This window comes from Carcharhinus amblyrhynchos, chromosome 23 (assembly GCF_965287045.1).
Source record: "Carcharhinus amblyrhynchos chromosome 23, sCarAmb.v2.hapA, whole genome shotgun sequence".
Taxonomy (NCBI): Eukaryota; Metazoa; Chordata; class Chondrichthyes; order Carcharhiniformes; family Carcharhinidae; genus Carcharhinus; species Carcharhinus amblyrhynchos.
In genome coordinates this window covers 40,362,719-40,382,475 of record NC_137346.1, presented here as the reverse complement: position 1 = coordinate 40,382,475, position 19,757 = coordinate 40,362,719, and the positions used below count along the sequence as shown (strand labels likewise).

The window sequence follows — 19,757 nt, the reverse complement described above, 5'->3', positions numbered from 1 at the left end:
GTTCCGGGCTCCAATGGCGGCCAGACTTCCTACTGAGTTTCCCACCCCAAGAATCGCTGGCCAATCAGAGGCCGGCAGCTCTCCAGTACCAGCAGCGCTCCCGGGAGCGGTGGACACTGGCGGTACTGCAAGGATCCTAAGTTGAAGATCAACGCTGGTGCCCAGGAAGTGAATGGGGTCGGAGAACTGGGGTCAGTCAGGGGGAGGCCTTGCAGTGTGAGGGAGAATCATTTCAAAGGCAGGAGGGTGCCTTCCAAAGGGTCCCATGGATTTTCACTGACAGTTCTCTACGTTAGACTCAGTGTGGCAGAGAAGGAGGGAGCTGTGCCCGTCGCTGGTTGAATACCAGTGTTGGTGGAGTGAGACTCTTAAGTGGATTGATTAAGGGGCATTACTCGGCCTCCAGGCAGGAAGGTCATTCTCATACCAGACCTGAATTGAGATAAGTCAGGAAGACAACTGGGTCTCCATCCCAAGCCTGTCCATTATATATCCCGTAAGAAGTCTCACAACACCAAGTTAAAGTCCGACAAGTTTATTTGATAGTAAACCCACAAACTTTCGGAACACTGTTCCTTCGTCAGGCGTGCTGAGAGTTCTGATCACAAACAGGGCATATAAAGGCACACACTCAGTTTACAGAATCCTGATTAGAATGTGAGTCTTTACAGCTAATCGAGTCTTAAAGGTGCAGACAATGTGAGTGGAGGTAGCATTTAGCGTAGGTTAAAGAGATGTGTTTTGTCTCCAGACAGGACAGTAAGTGAGATGTTGCAAGTCCAGACAAGTCACGGGGGTCACAAATAGTGCGACATGAACCCAAGATCCCGGTTGAGGCCGTCCTCATGTGTGCGGAACTCGGCTATCAGTCTCTGCTCAGCGACTCTGCGATGTTGTGTGTCGTGAAGGCCGCCTTGGAGAACGTTTACCCGAAGGTCAGAGGCCTTCATACACCCTGTTTCCGATCAGAACTTTCCTCTCACCTGATAAAGGAACAGCGTTTCCGAAAGCTAACGGTGTTTACTATCGAATAAACCTGTTGGACTTTAACCTGGTGTTGTGAGACTTCTTACTGTGTTTACCCCAATCCAACGCCGGCATCTCCACATCATTATACATCCCCCCACCTGCCTCACAGCCCAGCTCTGGGCAGTGGGGGGGGCAGCAGTATTAAATCTGCTCTGGTTTCAAAGACCTCGTTGCAACAACTTGATGAGTAATGCAGTGTTGATGTTGCCCTAACATGGATTCAGGAAATCTTACCTCACTGCTTCTTTGACCTGAGCTGCAGTCAGTTCTTCGTGGGGCCCAGGTTCAAGGTAGCCATACTTTTCTAAGAATGCCTTGGGAAAGAAAAGGAAAGAGAGATGAAATTTGGTGTGATCGAATGAAAAATAGAACAGTATTTATTATATATTAAATATCGTTGTGCAGACATTCTACCAGTTATAAGTCAATGTTGTCTTTCGAACTTTCTGTTGATCTATTAGAGAAACTAGAAGCAGGAATAGGCCATTTGGCCCTTCGAGCCTGTTCCACCATTCGTTATAATCATGGCTGATCGTCGAATTCAGTGCCCTGATCCCCCCTTCCTCCTTCATCCCTTTAGCTCCATAGATTCCCTACAGTGCCGAAGGAGGCTGTTCGGCCCACTGAGTTTGCACTGACCACAATCCTACATCCTACCAGACCCTATCCCCGCAACCCCACATATTTACTCCGCTAATCCCCTGACGCTACAGTTGATTTAGCGTGGCCTGTCAACCTAACCTGCACATCTTTGGACTGTGGGAGGACACTGGGGCATCCGGAGGAAACCCACACAGACACGGGGAGGATGTGCAAACTCCACACAGACAGTGACCCGAGGTCGGAATTGAACCCAGACCCCTGGCACTGTGAGGCAGCAATGTTAACTATTGTGCCACTGTGCCACCCAATGTCCATCCCCTATTCCTTCCCTCCTTCTGGGAAAAGCCTCTGTTCATTTAGCACCACTGATGCCAAAAACACAATATGGGGGAAGAATTTCTCTGCGTGTAGTAGTGAGGCAATCTTTATAACTTGGTGTAAAAAGAAATCCTCCTCTTGTGGGGGAGTTATATCCGATGCTTCCAGTTGATTGAACAAGTCAAATTTTGGCTGCACAGGAATTTGGAATTTCCCAGGATTCTTAGGGAGCCCTTCGACATATTTCCTTGTCCATCTGTGACACAACGTGTTAACACACAACCAACATGGTCAGTTGTTGATAGTAATTCCTTTAGCAACTTGTGCTGCCGAGTATCTAATTGTCTTGAGTTTGCAGTTTTGACGTATTCACAGTGGTTTTACGTCTCTTTTAATTCCGTTCGTCAAAGGGAAGTCACGGTAAATGTGGCCCCAGAGGGCGGGCTGGCTTACCAGCGCAGTGCTGAGGGAGTGCCACGCAGTCACACATGCCATCTTTTGTATCAGATGTGTCATGACCATAAGACATCAAACTGATCAAGTCAAACCTTCCTTTCCGCTGATTCAAAAATGGACTTCGCCGTATCAAAAACGTGGCTGCCACACATCACATGATTTGCAAGTTGGCTACGGTTCTGGGAACTTCTAATGGTAATTACAGGACAAAGCTCGACCTTCATCTCTGTGGAATCTCAAGCCTACAATGGTGTTGACCCATCACAACCAATAAAACATGGGGGAAGCAAACGGTCTGTACCCACCACCTGGCCATGTAATAAGGAGCGAGTTATTGAAATTATACCTGCGGAGGCACCAACTATCTCTTAAGGTGAAGAATGGATTTTGACCAGAGACACAGAAACTGATTGTCCGTTGAAGAGTCAGTTTCAGGTAAACAATGCCACACGACTTATTTGAATAATAGAATCCCTACAGTGCAGAAGGAGGCCATTTGGCCCATTGATCTGTCCCCCCAACCACAATCAAACCTGGGCCCCATTCCCACAGCCCCTGCTAATCCATTTGATGCTAGGGTTAATTTTAACATGACCAACCAACCTAACCCGCACATCTTTGGACTGTGGGAGGAAACCGGAGCACCTGGAGGAAACCCACGCAGACACGGAGAGAGAGGACTCCACACAAACCTGAGGCCGGAATGGAAGCCGGGTTCCTGGCGCTGTGAGGCAGCAGTGCTAGCCACCGTCCCACGATGCTCCTCTGGCCTTTGGAAAGTTTAAATGTTACATTCCTGTACTCCCAGGGCAGTCTGCTGTTAACAGCCAGCCTGTCAACACCAAAGCAGAACTCCAGGCTTACAAGAAAGCCTGCCTTTAGTCTAAAGCTCCTTGATGTTGGCACTCTGGAAGATTCCTACCATTACCTGGAGAGTGGACCAAGCTTCTGGATGCCTTATTTTGCTGCATTATCACCAACTTTGAGGGAATTTGTCAGCTCCTGTTTTCAGAGCGCTGAACCCACCTGAACTTTAAGTGGAAGAATCTCACTCAAGCATTCTGGGTCTCTAACATTTATGGAAATTAAATCCATGCCATTGCTTTTATTTTTAAGTTATCCCTAGTTGTAAAACTCCTTTCTTTTCCATTACCTCCTTGTGCACTCACGGCTATGTATGTAGCTGTGGTGACCAGTCCCCCAGATTTGAATAAACAATACTGCTGATTTAACCTAAAAAGGAGAGTTCTCTGAGCGTCACTTTAAAATTGACTCCATTCACGGTTCGGGAAAACAGTCTATTTCAAAACTTGAAAACGCCTACGGACAGACAGGAAGCAAAATAAAGGAGCTCAGTTTGCCCCTCTCCCCTGTCTGTTGTTAAATTGAGGCCCCTCTCAGGAAAATGTCAAAGATCCCATGCACTATTTGTAGAAGAGTCGGGGGTCTCCCTGCACCCTGGCCCAGATTTAACCCTCAAGCCAACCTTATCCCCATAACCCCCTGTATTTATCTTAGCAAGTTCCCCTGACACTAAGGGGCAATTTGGCACGGCCAAGTAACCTAGCCCGTACATCTTTCGGGGAGAATGTGCAGACTCCACACGGACAGTGACCCAAGCCGGGAATTGAACCTGGACCCCTGGTGCTCTGAGGCAGCAGTACCAGCCACTGTGCCGCCCTGGCTATTATTAGATCGCACATTTCCAAACGTTGCTGTAGTCTAAATCCACTGCTGCACTTGCCAGTGTCAGAACAGTAACTACAATTCAAAAGCGCCTCAGTGCTTGTAAGGTGCCTGATGTCACAGCAGTTCTTGTATCAGTGAAAGTTTTTCTTAATTAAAGGAAATTTGTCACCATGAACCAGGGATCACAGAGTTACAAGCCGAACTGTAGCAACATCAGAAGTCTTGATGTTGTTCCCTCGGAATGCAAGGTCGCTGAGTTATCGTAAACACTGCTTTCCTGTAATTCAATGTCATCTACAATATTATAATTGACTGGCTATTGTTACAGTTCTAATTATGGTCAAAGGTTTTAATGAAGGGCCCAGCCCAAGTTGTTAAGCTTTCTTTATCAGATGTTGCCCAATTTCAATTCATTATAGTTGCACACTTTTCATTCTAGGGATTAACCAAGCCATTGAGAAGGGTGAGCTGCCCGAGGTCAGGAAATCAACTCTCAGACTCCCTTTGAAACTTAAACTAAGATGTCCCTTTCCTTTCTTCTCAAAAAAAAGAGGGTGCTCGAAGTTTGTGCTGTATGGGCAGCACGGTGATGAGCACTGCTGCCTCACAGCGCCACGGACCCAGGTTCGATTCTGGCCTTGGGTCACTGTTTGTGCAGAGCCTGCACCGACTCTGTGACAGAGTATTTTACCCAGGCCCCCTCCCCATAGCTAATGGGGCACTAAGGGGCAATTTAGCGCGGCCAATCTACCCAACCTGCACATTTTTGTACTGTGGGAGGAAACCGGAGCACCCAGAGGAAACTCACACAGACACGGGGAGAATGTGCAGACTCCACACAGACAGTGACCCAGGGTCAGAATCGAGCTGGGTCCTTGGCGCTGTGAGCACCACTGTGCCAACGTACAGCCCTCAAGAGGGAAGGGTAGAACTCCAATCGAAGAATCATTTCACATTACCGCCTGTTGCCCAGAGAATTGGGGTGCTGTACATTCTTGCACTTCCTGCCTAGCTGGTGCGTGTAACTCATGGAGTAATGACAAGAGTGAATGGTTTACACCAACCGATCCACGCTGCTAATCCCAGCTCAGGAATGTGAAGAGGCTAATGAAACATATTGAAGGATATAATGCACGGGAACTTTCTGATTTAAGAGGAACCGTTGTCACCAAGCTGAAACACTCAGAAACTCAAACCAAACAGCCCAATAATTTTCTGCCTGCATTTGAAAGCAAAATAGTGTCTAATATAGGGTGGGAAAAAAAGTGGCAGTGTGCAGTAGGCATGTTTCCCACACTCAGAAAGGTCAGTTTGTGAGCGCAGATTTATATAACCTTCACCTCTCCCCCTCCCGCTGCAATCAGACAGCCAGGGGTCAACGTCAGTGGCTGGCCCTTCATTAATGAGTCTGCGAAATGAGATCATTCTGTCCAACCGTGGAGAGAAGATTAGGGTGAGGGAGCGTTGCCAACTGCGCTTAAATATATCACTGGAGCTTTCATCACATGACTTAACCCCACACGAGCCAACAGTCGGCTAACACATCCATCCTTGTGACGCACTGCCTTCCTCCACCAACAGGAAAACAAAAAGATTCACTCGCCAATTGGATAAGGCTCGATTGTCAGCCAAACAATCTTTTTATATCTGATAAAGAGGAATCATAGAAATCCCTACAGTGCAGAAGGAGGCCATTCAGCCCTCTGGGTCTGCACCAACAACAATCCCACCCAGGCTCTATCCCCATAACCCCACACATTTACCCTGCTAGTCTCTCTGGCCTACACATCTTGGGACACTAAGAGGCAATTTAGCACGGCCAATCCACCTAACCTGCGGTACTTTGGAGTGTGGGAGGAAAGCGGAGCACCCGGAGGAAACCCACGCGGACACAGGGAGAATGTGCAAACTCCACACAGACACTCACCCGAGGTCTAAATTGAAGTCAGGTCCCTGGCACTGTGAGGCAGCAGTGCGAACCACTGTGCTAACCTATATTCAAATGTTCTATGAAGCCCCCACTCAGGCTCCATCTTCTTGGCACTGTCCCTGCCACACTGGGAATGCCCACTTGGCACTGCCAGGGTGTTGAGTGGGCACTGCCCAGCCATGTCCCCAGCTACCTCTCTTGTTGGAGATGGTCACCGGCTGTGGTACTTAGCTGGTGTAAATGTTTCTCGCTACTTATGAGTCAAGGCCTGAGTATTGTCTGCGTCTTGCTGGACTGCCTCAGTATCTGAGCAATTGTAAATGGCACTGGAAACTGATGCGAACATCGACACTTCAGAGCTTACGATGGAAGGAAGCAGCTCATGATGTTTGGACCTCGGACAGTACCCCGAGGAACTCCTACAACACTCCTGAAGTCACTGACCTCCAACTAACACACTATTTTCCTTTGTGCTTGGTAGGACTCCAACCAACGGGGAGCTTTTCCCCGATTCCCAGTGACTCCAGTTTTGCTAAGGATCTTTCATGTCGCAAAAGCTGTCTTAATGTCAAAGGGACACCTCTTAAGTTCAACCCTTTTGTCCATGTTTTGTCTAAGGCTGTAATGGGATGTGACCCTGGCAAATCATGAGTTATAGAAGTTTACAGCACGGAAACAGGCCCTTCAGCCCAACTTGTCCGTACTGCCCTTTTGTTTTAAACCCCTAAGCTAGTCTGAAAGGTCCGCATTTAACCCATATCCCTCTACACCCATCCTATTCATGTAACTGTCTAAATGCTTTTTAAAAGGCCTACTCCTGCTCCTATTTCTTATGTTCTTATAATTGTACTTGCCCCTACCTCTACCAGCTTGTTCCAGATACTCACCACCCTCTGTGTGAAAAAATTGCCCCTCTGAACATTTTTGTATCTCTCTCTCCTCTCCTCTAGTTATAGATTTCCCCACCCCCATCTTTGGAAAAGATATTGACTATCTAGCTGATCTAAGCCCTGCCCCTCATTATTTTATAGGCCTCTCCAAGGCCACCCCTCAACTTTCTACATTCCAGAGAAAAAAGTCCTTGTTTATCCATCCAGCCTCTCCTTATAACTCAAACTATCAAGTGAGCATCAGTGAACAGGGTGCTGGTGAGTATATGTCACTTGATAGCACTTTTCTCCGACCGAGATTGGGCGGTAGTTGGATTTGTCCTGCTTTTTGTGTACAGATCATACCTGGGTAAATTTTCCGCTTTGCTAGGTAGGTGCCAGTGTTGAGGCTGTACTAGAACAGCTGGACTGGAGACGCAGCTAGTTCTGGACCACAAACCTTCAGTACTATTGTGGGAATGTTGTCAGGGACCCATCGTCTTTACGGCGTCCAGTGCCCTTCAGCTGTTTCTGGATATCACTTAGAGAGAATCAAATTGGCTGAAGACTGGTATCTGTGATGCTGGGGACCCCTGAAGGTGACTGAGGTGGATCATTCACTCCTGGCTGAAGGTGGATTCAAAAGCGTCAGCCTCACCTGTTGCGCTGAGCTTTGCGATTTGACCTCGTATCTCAGAAGAATTAACCCTGGCCTCTGGATTCCAGTAACATTGCCACTTTGCGACCATCCCCTCGCTGGGTGACAGCGACACAAGTGGAGAAGGTATTGGCATGGGGGTCCTAACTGTGTTACCGCATCCTGCACAAGAATGAGAGTCTCACCTGCTTCAAGCAGAACAGGTGAGCGTGGAGAACATTTTTCCTCTGAATGTTCAGAGGAAGAGAAAGACTCAACGCTACAGTTTTTTAACATTTATTTATGGGAGGTGGGCACTGCTGGTTAAGTTAGCTTCTGTACCCGGGCACTGTTTTGGTATCTTTTTAAATCACAAAGATAGAGGCACAAGGATTGCTCATGAAGTCTCTACCCCACTCCAAGTCGCAGTGCCCACTACGTTAACTGGGTAGAGGAATTAAACACCCGGTAAGAGTTTTTAAGATATGACGACTAGAGAACACAGAACACCACAGCACAAACAGGCCCTTCGGCCCACAGGTTGCGCCGATCATATCCCTACCCACCAGGCCTATCTGTCACCCTCAATCCTATTAAATTAAACTATATTTCATGTATTTAGGAAAGTCAGAGATCGCGTCAGCTGAACCTGAGCAATTTGCTGGAAACACCTATAGATAATTTGAGAAAAATCAACATACCTGACATTTCAGAGAAACGTAAAGTGATTTTTTAAATGTAACAGGTGGCGCGGTGGTAAACCACTGACCAACTTAGTGCTGAGGATGGGTTGAAGGGCAAAGTTGAGAGCAGCAATGCCCATAAGTGGTGCGGCTACAAGGCTTACAGACAGGGAAAGTTGTGACCAAGAGAAAAGTTGGAAGCAAACAGTTGGGAACAATCACATTTTAGATGAGCTATTCTGGGCTGGTTAAAATGTTTTGATCTCACCGTATCGCACACGAGGTGAAAGAACAGATTATTTTGATGAAGAGTTTGCACAGCAAGCTTTGAAAGTTATATACAAAGCATTGGAGCTTTGTAAATTAAGAAGCTATAAAATAACGCATCGTACATCAGAGAGTTATTAAGTGGCTGCATAGTTTCACTTCTGTTTATAGCCTATTAGCTGAATGTGTGCTTTGTTGTGATCCACAAAGATCTGAATCTCTGGAAAAAAATGTCTTTATTACCACAAACAATTAAGATTCTTTTCCCAAAGAAATGCATTCGCTATGAATCATTTTAACCAGGGTTCTGGCACTGTGGGTAATTCTCTCTCTCCCTCTCTCTCTCTCTCTCTCTCTGTGCTGTGGGCCAAAACCCTTCCCAGGGATTTGGCTTCATAACCCAGGCTGACACCAGCACAGGGCTGAGGGAGTGCCGCACTCACTGAAATGATGTCTTCCAGATGAGACGTCAAACAGGGTCACATTTTCAACAATGGGTCTGGACCCTTGTGGATGAAATGTGAAGCCCAGACCCTGGCCGCCTCATCAGAGCCTGCCGCACTATTCAAAGGGGCAGGGGGTCTCGGCTCTCCTCAATCAACAGCAAGGAGGAAGGATAGAAAGATCATTTGTGACTTTGGAGACGCAAGTTTTGGGTGGGGTAGAGGAACAGCTGAATCCTAAGTAAAAATATAACGATCCCTAAAGAATTGTACCACATGTTATCAAAACCATAAAAAAATGCAAATCAAGAACTAGGCTTTATTTGTAGAGGGATAGAATTGAAAGGTAGGGGAGTTAGATTAAACCAATATTTAACATATACTCCCTGCATCTGTGTGGGTTCTCCCTGTGTCTGTCTGCATTCCCCGTGTCTCAGTGGGATCCCCCTATGTCTGTCTGTCTGGGTTCCCTCTGTGTCAGCGTGGATCCCTCTGTGTCTCCGTGGGATCCCCCTGTGTCGGTCTGTCTGGGCTCCCCCTTGTGTCTCCCTGGGATCCCCCTGCGTCGGCATGGGTTCCCCCCCGTGTCCACTGGTCAGCGCAACATCGAGGGCCGAAGGGCCCGTACTGTGCTGTTATGTTCTATGTGTCAGCGTGGAATCGCCCCCGTGTCGCCGTGGGATCCCCCTTGTTTCTCTGTGGGATCCCCCCGCCTCTCCGTGGGATCCCTGTGTCTGTGTGGGTTTCCTCTGGGCACTCCCGTTTCCTCCCACAGTCCAGGTTAGGAGGATTGGCCATGCTAAATTGCCCCTTCGTGTGGATTAGATGAGGAAATACGTGGGATCACGAGGATAGGGCTTGGGTGGGATGCTTTGTCGGAGAGTCGATGCAGATGTATTGAGCCAAATGGGCTCTCTACAGATTCTATAAACCTTGATTAAACCATATTTAAGAGCGCTGTATGCAGTTCCAGCTGCCATAGAGGCACTGGGAAAGATATAAAGAAGATTTACACGGATGATATCAGAAATACCTGGATATACGTATCAGAAAAGGATAGCCAGTCTGGGACTTCCTTCTCTCAGTGCTAACCACTGTGCTGCAATGCCACGCACAATGTTACCTAACTCCTGACTGGCGCACACCCTCAAACAGACAGCCTCAAATCAGAAACAGGTTTTTATCTAAGTTCATGGTAAATATTGGCACAGAACACCTCTCTCTCAGCTGCACCACTCAGGCAATGAAAATTAGAATATAAAAAAGTGTTTGTCTTGCTGAGAATGGGAAGAGCGGTGTTTCATTTATTTAACCACTTTAATCATCATCTGTTTATAAAGAATTTAGTGCTTTACCAAAAATTAAACAAGGCGGGTGAATTTTTTTCAGTGTCCCACAGACTTTGACAGAATTTTCACAGAGAAAATTTGGCTAGCCCAAAGGGAGAACATTCACTGTAAGATTGAGGGAGGTTTATCCAAAAACTCACCTCCCATATTTATGTCACAGAAATTTTTCACTCAGAGGGTGGTGAGTGAGTGGAATCGGCTGCCGTCGGTGGTGATAGAGGCGAACTCGCTGGGGTCTTTTAAGAGATTTCTGGATGAGTACATGGGATTGGGGGTGATAGATAGGCCTGGTAGGTAGGGATATGATTGGCGCAACTTGTGGGCCGAAGGGCCTGTTTGTGCTGTAGTGTTCTATGTTCCAAAGAGGTCAAACTGATCCACTTCACTGCTTAGGCACAACACAAAGTCTCCTCCCCACTCCCCACCATCTATCCGCATCACTGTCTCATCCATAGCCCATGTAACTGCTCCATAATGGACCTAGAGGTAGAAATCTTCTTTGTCAAGGATGTCACAATACCAGGAAGAGACAGCGATATACTTAGCAACGTAGAATCCCTACAGTGCAGAAGGAGACCATTCGGCCCATCAAGCCTGCACCAACAACAATCCCACCCAGGGCCTATTCCCGTAACCCAATGTATTTACCCTCTAGTCCCCCCGAAGAGGCCATTTAGCATGGCCTATCCACCTAACCTGCACGTCTTTCAGACTGTGGTAGGAAACTGGAGCAAACCCACGCAGACACAGGGAGAATGAGCTAATTCCGCACAGACAGTGACCTAAGACCGGAATTGAACCCAGATCGCCGGCGCTGTGAGATTACATATTTGCTACGGCAGAGCTGCTGGATTGCAGATAGAAACTGTCGTGTGTTTGAGCAGTTGCTGTTTTAACACAGAACATTCACGCTCTTTCTTCCATTCTTCCTCCATTTGGTATGAGTGTCAGATGTGGTCCAAGACAACTTTAATCCACCACAAAACTGGCTTCACTGAGTCGAGGCCAATGGAACAAAAGTGCAATAAAGAGATTTTTTTTTCCAACTTCTAAGCAAATCTAACTTTGAAGTATCATCGATGAACTCTGACATATTTTCCCAACCTATCGCTGCACTTCTAAAGTAACCTCCTGTTTTACCAAGTTTACTTTTCAATTTTAGACAACACTTGAAATAATTTCCTAAATTGCAAATCTCCCTGTGCTTCCTTTGGAATTGTAGAATTAAAGAGAAAACACCATGTCCCAATCCTAATTAGTGCAATTAGGGTAATACATTGCCAAATTTAGCAGAGCAGATGATTAAGTAGAACAGGGGTTACCAACCAATGTCAATAGCTCCAGCATGTTTGGGGTTCTATTTTAAAATATACAACAAGGACTAAAAGTCAAAAACTTAAGAAAAGATTTCCTGTATGAAAGATCACTAGAATAATAATCATAAAATCCTACAGTACTTCCATTCGGCCCATCAAATCTGCACCAACCACAATCCCACCCAAACCCTATCCCTATAACCCCATGCATTTAGCCTAGCTAGTCCCCCTGACACTAAGGAGCAATTTAACATGGGCAATCCATCTAACCAGCACTGCACCGCAGGGCTTCTGCATTGTCGGGTTTCTACGATCTTTGGACTGTGGCAAGAAACCAGAGCACCCAGAGGAAACCCACGCAGACATGGGGAGAATGTGCAAACTCCACACATACCGGGAATCGAATCTGGGTCCCTGGCGCTGTGAGGCAGCAGTGCTAACCACTGTGCCACCATGCCACCCATTTTAGAGGGCATTTAAGAGTCAATCACATTCCTGTGGGTCTGGAGTCACATGTAGACCAGACCAGGGTAAGGACGGCAGATTTCCTTCCCTAAAGGACATTAGTGAACCTGTGGGTTTTTACAACAATTGACAATGGTTTCATGGTCTTTGCACAGTAAGAAGTCTCACAAAACCAGGTTAAAATCCAATAGGTTTATTTGGTAGCAAAAGCCACTAGCTTTCAGGGCTTTGCCCCCTCATCAGTTGAGTCACTTACCTGACGAAGGGGCAAAGCCCCAAAAGCTAGTGGTGTTTGCTACCAAATAAACCTGTTGGACTTTAACCTGGTGTTGTGAGAGTTCTTACTGTGTTTACCCCAGTCCAACACTGGCATCTCCACATCATGGTCACTATCAGACTTCTAATTCCAGATTTGTTATTGAATTGAAATTTCACCATCTGCGCTGGTGGGATTTGAACCCAGGTCTCCAGAGCGTTCCCCTGGGTCTCTGAATTACTCCCAGCGACAATACCACTATGCCACAGCACCTCCCCTAATTGACCCCACAGCAACCACAGTCTTTTGAGGACAGCAGTTCCAGATTTCTGCGACTAGTTAACAGACAGTCCAGTGACCAGATTCCAGGTTAAAGGTCAATTCGAGGATGAACACAAAGTTCAAAGCCCACACTCCCACTCCAGTACTGGGGGGGGTGGGAGTGCTGCACTGTCAGAGGTGCTGTTTTCACGTGAGATGTTAAAAAAGAGGGTGGGCATAAAAGATTGTATAATAATCTCAGTGAGGCCCCCTTGGAGTACGAGCTCCCTGATTGAGGAAATGATTAGCAGCCCAAACTGGGAGCCTCACCTGTACATATATCAAGGAGTGTCGGGGCCCTGATATTCCGGATTCCGAAGCACTCCGAGACTGGAATTGAGTTTGTGAATAAAGGAAGTCTGGTGAAAGGACACCAGCCTCTGAGGAAGTATTTCACGATGTGGCGATGCTGGTGTCGGACTGGGGTAAAACAGAAAGAAGTCCCACAACACCGGTTTATAGCCTGTCCCGAAAGCTTGCGGCTTTTGCTACAAGTAAACCTGCTTGGACTTGAAACTGGTGTTGTGGGATTTCTGTCTGAATTATTTCACACCCTTGCCAATACTACAAAGAGGAGCAGATATTTCATCCTCAGTGTCCTGGCTAATATCACAAAAACAGACGCTCTGATCCCTATCACATTTTCTCTTGGTGGGAGTTTACAATGTATAAATGGGCTGTTGCTTTTCCTACTTTAGGACATTGGTTACACTTCAGAAAGTAAATCACTGTCTGAAAGTTACATGTCTGGCAGTGGTCATGAAAAGCATGCTTTAAACGCAAATCTTTTTGCTCTCTGGGTGACAAATGCTTCCTGATTTCAGTCCTCTACAGCCAGGATCTAATTTTAAGAATACGCCCTCATGTTCTTGATTCTCTCTCCGCAAGCCTCCACCAGAGGAAATAGTTCCACTATACTCCTATCATCAAATTCGTTTAATAATATTAAATCTCCATTTCTTCTGCTCTTAATGGAGTCCAGACCAAATTTATGGGGATTCATTCTCATCTCCACCATAACTCGTGGGGCGGCACAGTGGTTAGCACTGCTGCCTCACGGTGCCAGGTGCCCGGGTTCGATTCCCGGCTTGGGTCACTGCGCAGAGTTTGCACATTCTCCCCGTGTCTGCGTGGGTTTCCTCCGGGTGCTCTGGTTTCCTCCCAAAGATGTGCTGGTTCGGTGGATTGACCAGGCTAAATTCTCCCTCAGTGTACCTGAACAGATGCTAGAGTATGGCAATTAGGGGAATTTCATAGTAACTTCATTGCAGCGTCAATGTAAGCCTACTTGTGACGTTAATAAATAAAAGTGAAAACTCCACTAGAACAATCATACATGGGCAAAAATAAGGAATGTGATTCTCCAATCCTGTCGCTAACTGGTAAACCTGTAAGTGAGGACGGAGAATTAGGCATTCCAGCCAAAAACTCCACTCATTTTCAGCAGTACCGGAGATTCCCAGTGGCGAACAAGGAGGTGGTTTATGGCCAAGGTAAATGCCATTTCTGCTCTCTTCCCAGGTTACCATAGTTTGCCCACCATGACAGACAAGCAGGTAAACCTCCCACCGAAATTAGGGAGCTAGCTCACACCCTAGAGCCCCAGTTCCACACACGCATGTCCCAGCCTTTCACTCAAGTGGAACACTTCAAAGTTGCCCCGGATCCAGCGTCCAAACCTCACATCTCCTTGGGCTGAAAATCCTTGGGTTAGAGGCAGGGGATCTCAGTTTCGGGGCAGGAGGCTGCGGATAAAGGGATGAATGAAGCCTGGTGCACAGACATGTCCTGGAGATCTGGGTCAACACACACCTGAAAGTGGTGTGTAGAAGATGCACGAGTGACTTAATGCCACCACATTTCCTGCTATTTAGATTGGCAGGAGCTTATCTGGAGCTTAGCCCAGAATCAGAGCATTACTCAGAACCCAAATACTTGTATTGACAAGAATTATTAGTTTAATATTAGCTTGACTGATAACACTATTAAACTCAATATAGTCCCTTACATAACTGCAGTGTTAGTCCAGAATATATATAGTTATATAACTCCATATTACATTAGTATAGAATTAGTTATATTACATCTAGTGTATTACCAGAATATAAGTAGTTATATTACAGTATGTAATTAGTTCCATTACTTTAGTGTTGTATGAATGCCACTCAGAAACTGTTTCACACATGGGCAGCACGGTGGCGCAATGATTAGCACTGCTGCCTCATAGCGCCAGGGACCCAGGTTCGATCCCCAGCTTGGGTCACTGCCTGTGCGGACTCTGCACATTCTCCCCGTGTCTGCGTGGTTTTCTTCCACACGCTCTGGTTTCCTCCCACAGTCTGAAAGACGTGCTGGTTAGCTGCATTGCTGTGCTGAACTCTCCCTCAGTGTACCCAAACAGGAGCCAGAGTGTGGCAACTGGGATTTTCACTGTAACTTCCTTGCAGTGTTAATGTAAGCCTGTTTGTGACACTAACAAATAAACTTTAAAAATCAGTTAGTGGTCAGAGATGGGGGATGTGTGTGGGGAATCGCGGGTACAGAACCTTGCTTTCTTTGTTTGACCTACTTTAGGATACAGAATACTGCTAAATCGGTTTCATTCTCTCAAAACAAGAGGTAAGGATGCCCAACGCAGGATCAAAACCTCTCCAGGTCCATCCTGCTTTCCGCCTCCCTGCTGCTCTCCACTCCCCCCCTTCCTTCTCCCACTGCATACAGCCCAGGGGAAGTTTCCTCTGTGCTACTGGCTGCCAAGTTCTCTACATTACTACAGTGACTACACTTCAAAGATACTTCATGGGCGGTAAAGCAACTGGGGACAACCGGTGGTCATGAAGGTACTATTTAAATGCGAGTCTTTCTCTAGATGATCTGGAAAAGCGAAAAGGAGAAGTGAGACCCCGAAAAGGGGACAAAGCAGCTGGAGGTATCGGCTGAGATGGAGTGCCTGTGTCAAAATTAAATCCTTCCAAGAATAAAGGTTCACCACAGGCAGTGAACGAAGAAAGGAAAGTATGCATCTGAGAGTTTCTTCTGATTACTGGGGAGAGAATTCATCACATACCATCCGGGTGGTCTCCAAGATCTCCTGGATTCAGGCCTGGTCAATCCCTTAAAGCAGGCAGCTATGATGTATACATTAGCCATGTGCAGGAGAACTTTGATATATCACCTTATACACAAGAGGAAGAGACTGGTAATGGACATGCCTGGGATATTACGATTTTTAACAGTGTATCAGGGAGAGTTCTCACTTCTCAGAGGTCCCAGATACAACAGCCTACAATACACAGAAACCCTGCAGTGCAGAAGGAGGTCATACAGCCCATCGGACCTGCACTGACAACAATCCCAACCAGGCATAATATTTATCCTGTTAACCTTCTGACATTAAGGGGCAATATCGCCAATCAACCAAACCACACATCCAGAGCACCCGGAGTAACGGGAAGAATGTGCAAACTCCACACAGTGACCCCAGGTCCCTGGCGCTGTGAGGCAGCAGTGCTAACCACTGTGCCACTTATCAATAACAGACAAGAGGCAAGGGGCTTAAAGGTGTTGCATGTGTTAGTTTTCGCTCTCCGCTGATCTGCAGCAGTCTCCAATCATTCCTTAGCTTTGCTGGAGACTGTTTTTTTAGAAATTGGGGTAGCACAATGGTTAGCACTGCTGTCTCACAGCGCCAGGGACCCGGGTTCGATTCCTGGCTTGGGTCAATGTCTGTGCGGAGTCTGCACGTTCTCCCTGTGTCTGCGTGGGTTTCCTCCGGGTGCTCCAGTTTCCTCCCATAGTCTGAAAGACGTGCGGGTTAGGTGCATTGGCCATGCTAAATTCTCCCTCAGTGTACCCAAACAGGCGCCAGAGTGTGATATCTAGGGAATTTTCACAGTAACTTCATTGCGGTGTTAATGTAAGGCTACTGGTGACACTAATAATAAACTTTAAACTTAAATTTAGAGCATAAATAAATCATTAGGTTATCCCTGTATATTCACACTTGTCTTGCTCTATAAGACATACAGCCCATGTCCAAACAAACTTTGTTACAAAATGTAAGGCTTCAACTATCAAGCATCATGACGTCCAACACTGAATGGACATCATTTCATCCTGTCTGAACAATGAATGAACCTTCATTTAAAGTGGAAATTTTCAGAATGTTCAAAATGGAATGTTTTTGGAAGTATTGTAAGGAAAAGTAGCAGTCAGTTTTACCCGTGGCAAGCAAGCACAGTTAACAGAATCAATCTGTTTTAATGATGTTAGTCGAGGCATTGATACTGGCCAAGGCATCAGGGACAAAACTCCTGCTGTTTTTGAAATGGTCCCAAGATTTTCATGCCCTTGAGAGAGCAGATGGTTTCACATCTCGTCCTGCAGGATCCACGGACACTGAAGTTGACAAGAAAAACGTGACCCGGAGATTAAGTCCTTACATCTTTGAACCCAGGTTCAAATCCAGCTCCGGCTGGAACAGTGGGTGTCCTACCTCACTATCTTACATCAGAATCCCAAGCAAAGTGAGCTGCAGCAGACCCAAGCAAACTCGCACTGACAACATTATCCAAGGCAGGTGGAACTGGACAGCGATCCATCTCATTGATAAATAACTCAGTTTGCAGTCAATAGTTCCACTGCACAAAACCAGCCTTGTTTAATGGTTAATTTGCTGTTACACTGATAGTAAAGACATTAGCAATAAGGACAGCAAAACTTTAACATGCAACTGAACAGGGAATGTACGATTTAAATATTAGATACATTCTCCAACAACTGAATACGCAATGGGCTGATGGAAGTCAGAACAGCCATTCAGCCCCTCAACGGCTTCCTGCATTGCTACTCAGTCATGGTCTTGTTTTCCCTCAGTCCTCAAGTCTCTGTAACACCTCCACATGAATTCATTAAACCCAACAACAATATTTATATTCGTCCATGGGATGTGGGAGTCGCTGGCTAGTCCAGCATTTATTGCCCATCCCTAGTTGTCCTTGAGAAGGTGGTGGTGAGCTGCCTTCTTGAACTGCAGCAGTCCATGTGGTGTAGGAGCACCCACTGTGCTGTTAGGGAAAGAGCTCCAAGGGGCAGCCGATATATTTCCAAGTCCGGAGGGGTGTGTGGCTTGGAGGGAAGCTCAATGGTGATGGTTCCCATGTATTCGCTGTCCTTATCCTGCGAGGTAGTGGGGGTCAGGGGTTTAAAACATCTCTGTCATTCTCACTGCCTTCCTGGCTGCTACTGATCCATCTTCTTTCTAACAGTGTGAGCAGACACAGACTGCGCTCGTCCCCAAACCGTAAAGTCCCACCCGATGTCAACGGATTCTCCATGGTCCGCCCCTCGCCCACTCCGATTCCCGTGGCAGGCCAGATTCTTTGGGGTATTCTGCGCACAGATCGACTGGGAGAAAGGGTAGCTTTGGATCTGTTATCTTTCTAGTCTTGGGACATATTATTCCTTCCTTGTGATCTGTGTACTCTCTGTCCAGCAATTTGCTTATCTCAAACTTGCAATGTTTTGTAAAACCTGAATCATATCTCCCTTAAGTTTTATTTGCCCCTCATGAATCTTTCTTTAGCATTTAGCCTCTGTAATCCACCTGGGCACTCATGTCTGAACCCTTTCTAACATAGCCACATCCCATTATAGGATAGTATAGAATTCCTACAGTGCAGAAGGAGGCCATTCGGCCCATTGTGTCTGCATTGATTACAAACCGCTACAACCCCATGTATTTACCTTGCTAATCCTCCTGACACTAAGGCGCAATTTAGCATGGCCGATCGACCTAACCTGTACATGGGAGAGGAAACCCACGCAGACACGGGGAGAATGTGCAAACTCCATGCAGACAGTGACTCAAGGTTGGAATTGAACCCGGGTTCCTGGCACTGAGAAGCAGCAGTGCTAACCACTGTGCCACTCTTGAACTAGACAACTAAAATTCCACATGATATAAGGGTAGCTGCCTTTATATATTTGGACTGAGCACCAGTGAAAACTCAATCACACTCAACGTTTCTGAATCGTCAGCATAATTAAGGATCTCACGCACCCCGGACGTGCTCTCTTCATCGAGAAAAAGATATAAAAGTCTGAGAACACAAACCAACCAACTCAAGAACAGCTTCTTCCCTGTTGCCATCAGACGTTTGAATGGACCTTCCTCACACTAACCTGATCTCTCTCTACACCCTAGCTATGACTGTAACACTACATTCTGCACTCTCTCCTTCCCTTCTCTATGAAGGGTTTGCCTTGTTTGTATAGCGCACATGAAACAATACTTTTCACTGTATACATGTGACAATAATAAATCAAATCAAATCACATACAGCATAGACTCACGGTGCAGCAACAGTAACAGTGACATATCAGAACCAGACAGCAAAGCTACCAATCTTTGTAATCAGATCTTGTTGAATGGGCTGTGATTGGTTAAATATGGATAAATATTAAATCTGGAAGTTTTCAGGACCTGCTATATAAATATTCTTCCGAGAGGAATTAGGATATATACAAAGAGCTAAAGCTAAAATCTATCTGGATCAGGAAGCAATGTAGAAATTTTTTCAGGTCTGCCCGGTACTCTCTGTCCTTTAGTAGAAGGTGGGAACTGAGCTCAGGAAGCTGAAGATTTCAGTATTATACAACCCGTAGTCCCCATTCTGTAACTGGATTGGACAGTAAGGGGTTGTGGGAATTACAACTTAACTATCGACAGAGGAGCACAGATAGACAGACACCCCACACCCAGACAGGTAGCACAGATAGACAGGTACCCAACACCCAGACAGGTAGCACAGATAGACAAGTACCCCACACCCAGACAGATAGCACAGATAGACAGGTACCCCACACCCAGACAGATAGCACAGATAGACAGGTACCCCACCCCCAGACAGATAGACAGACACCCCACACCCAGACAGACACCCCACACCCAGCCAGGTAGCACAGATAGACAGGTACCCCACACCCAGACAGACAGCACAGATAGACAGACACCCCACACCCAGGCAGATAGCACAGATAGACAGGTACCCCACACCCAGAACCAAAGATCGCTAGGCTAAACTAACAGGAGGTTTCAAACATGTCTAATTGGATCTCAGCCATG

At 46.5% G+C, this 19,757-nt stretch overlaps 1 protein-coding gene across 1 annotated transcript in view; it reads right to left on the bottom strand.

Moving 5' to 3' along the window:
- mmp28 (matrix metallopeptidase 28) overlaps positions 1–19,757 on the bottom strand; it is a 95,297-nt gene that overhangs the window by 64,370 nt on the left and 11,170 nt on the right. The window contains exon 2 of the mRNA XM_080210505.1: positions 1,264–1,343. Coding sequence (XP_080066631.1) covers positions 1,264–1,343 — 80 coding nt within the window. The remainder of the gene's footprint in view (positions 1–1,263; positions 1,344–19,757) is intronic.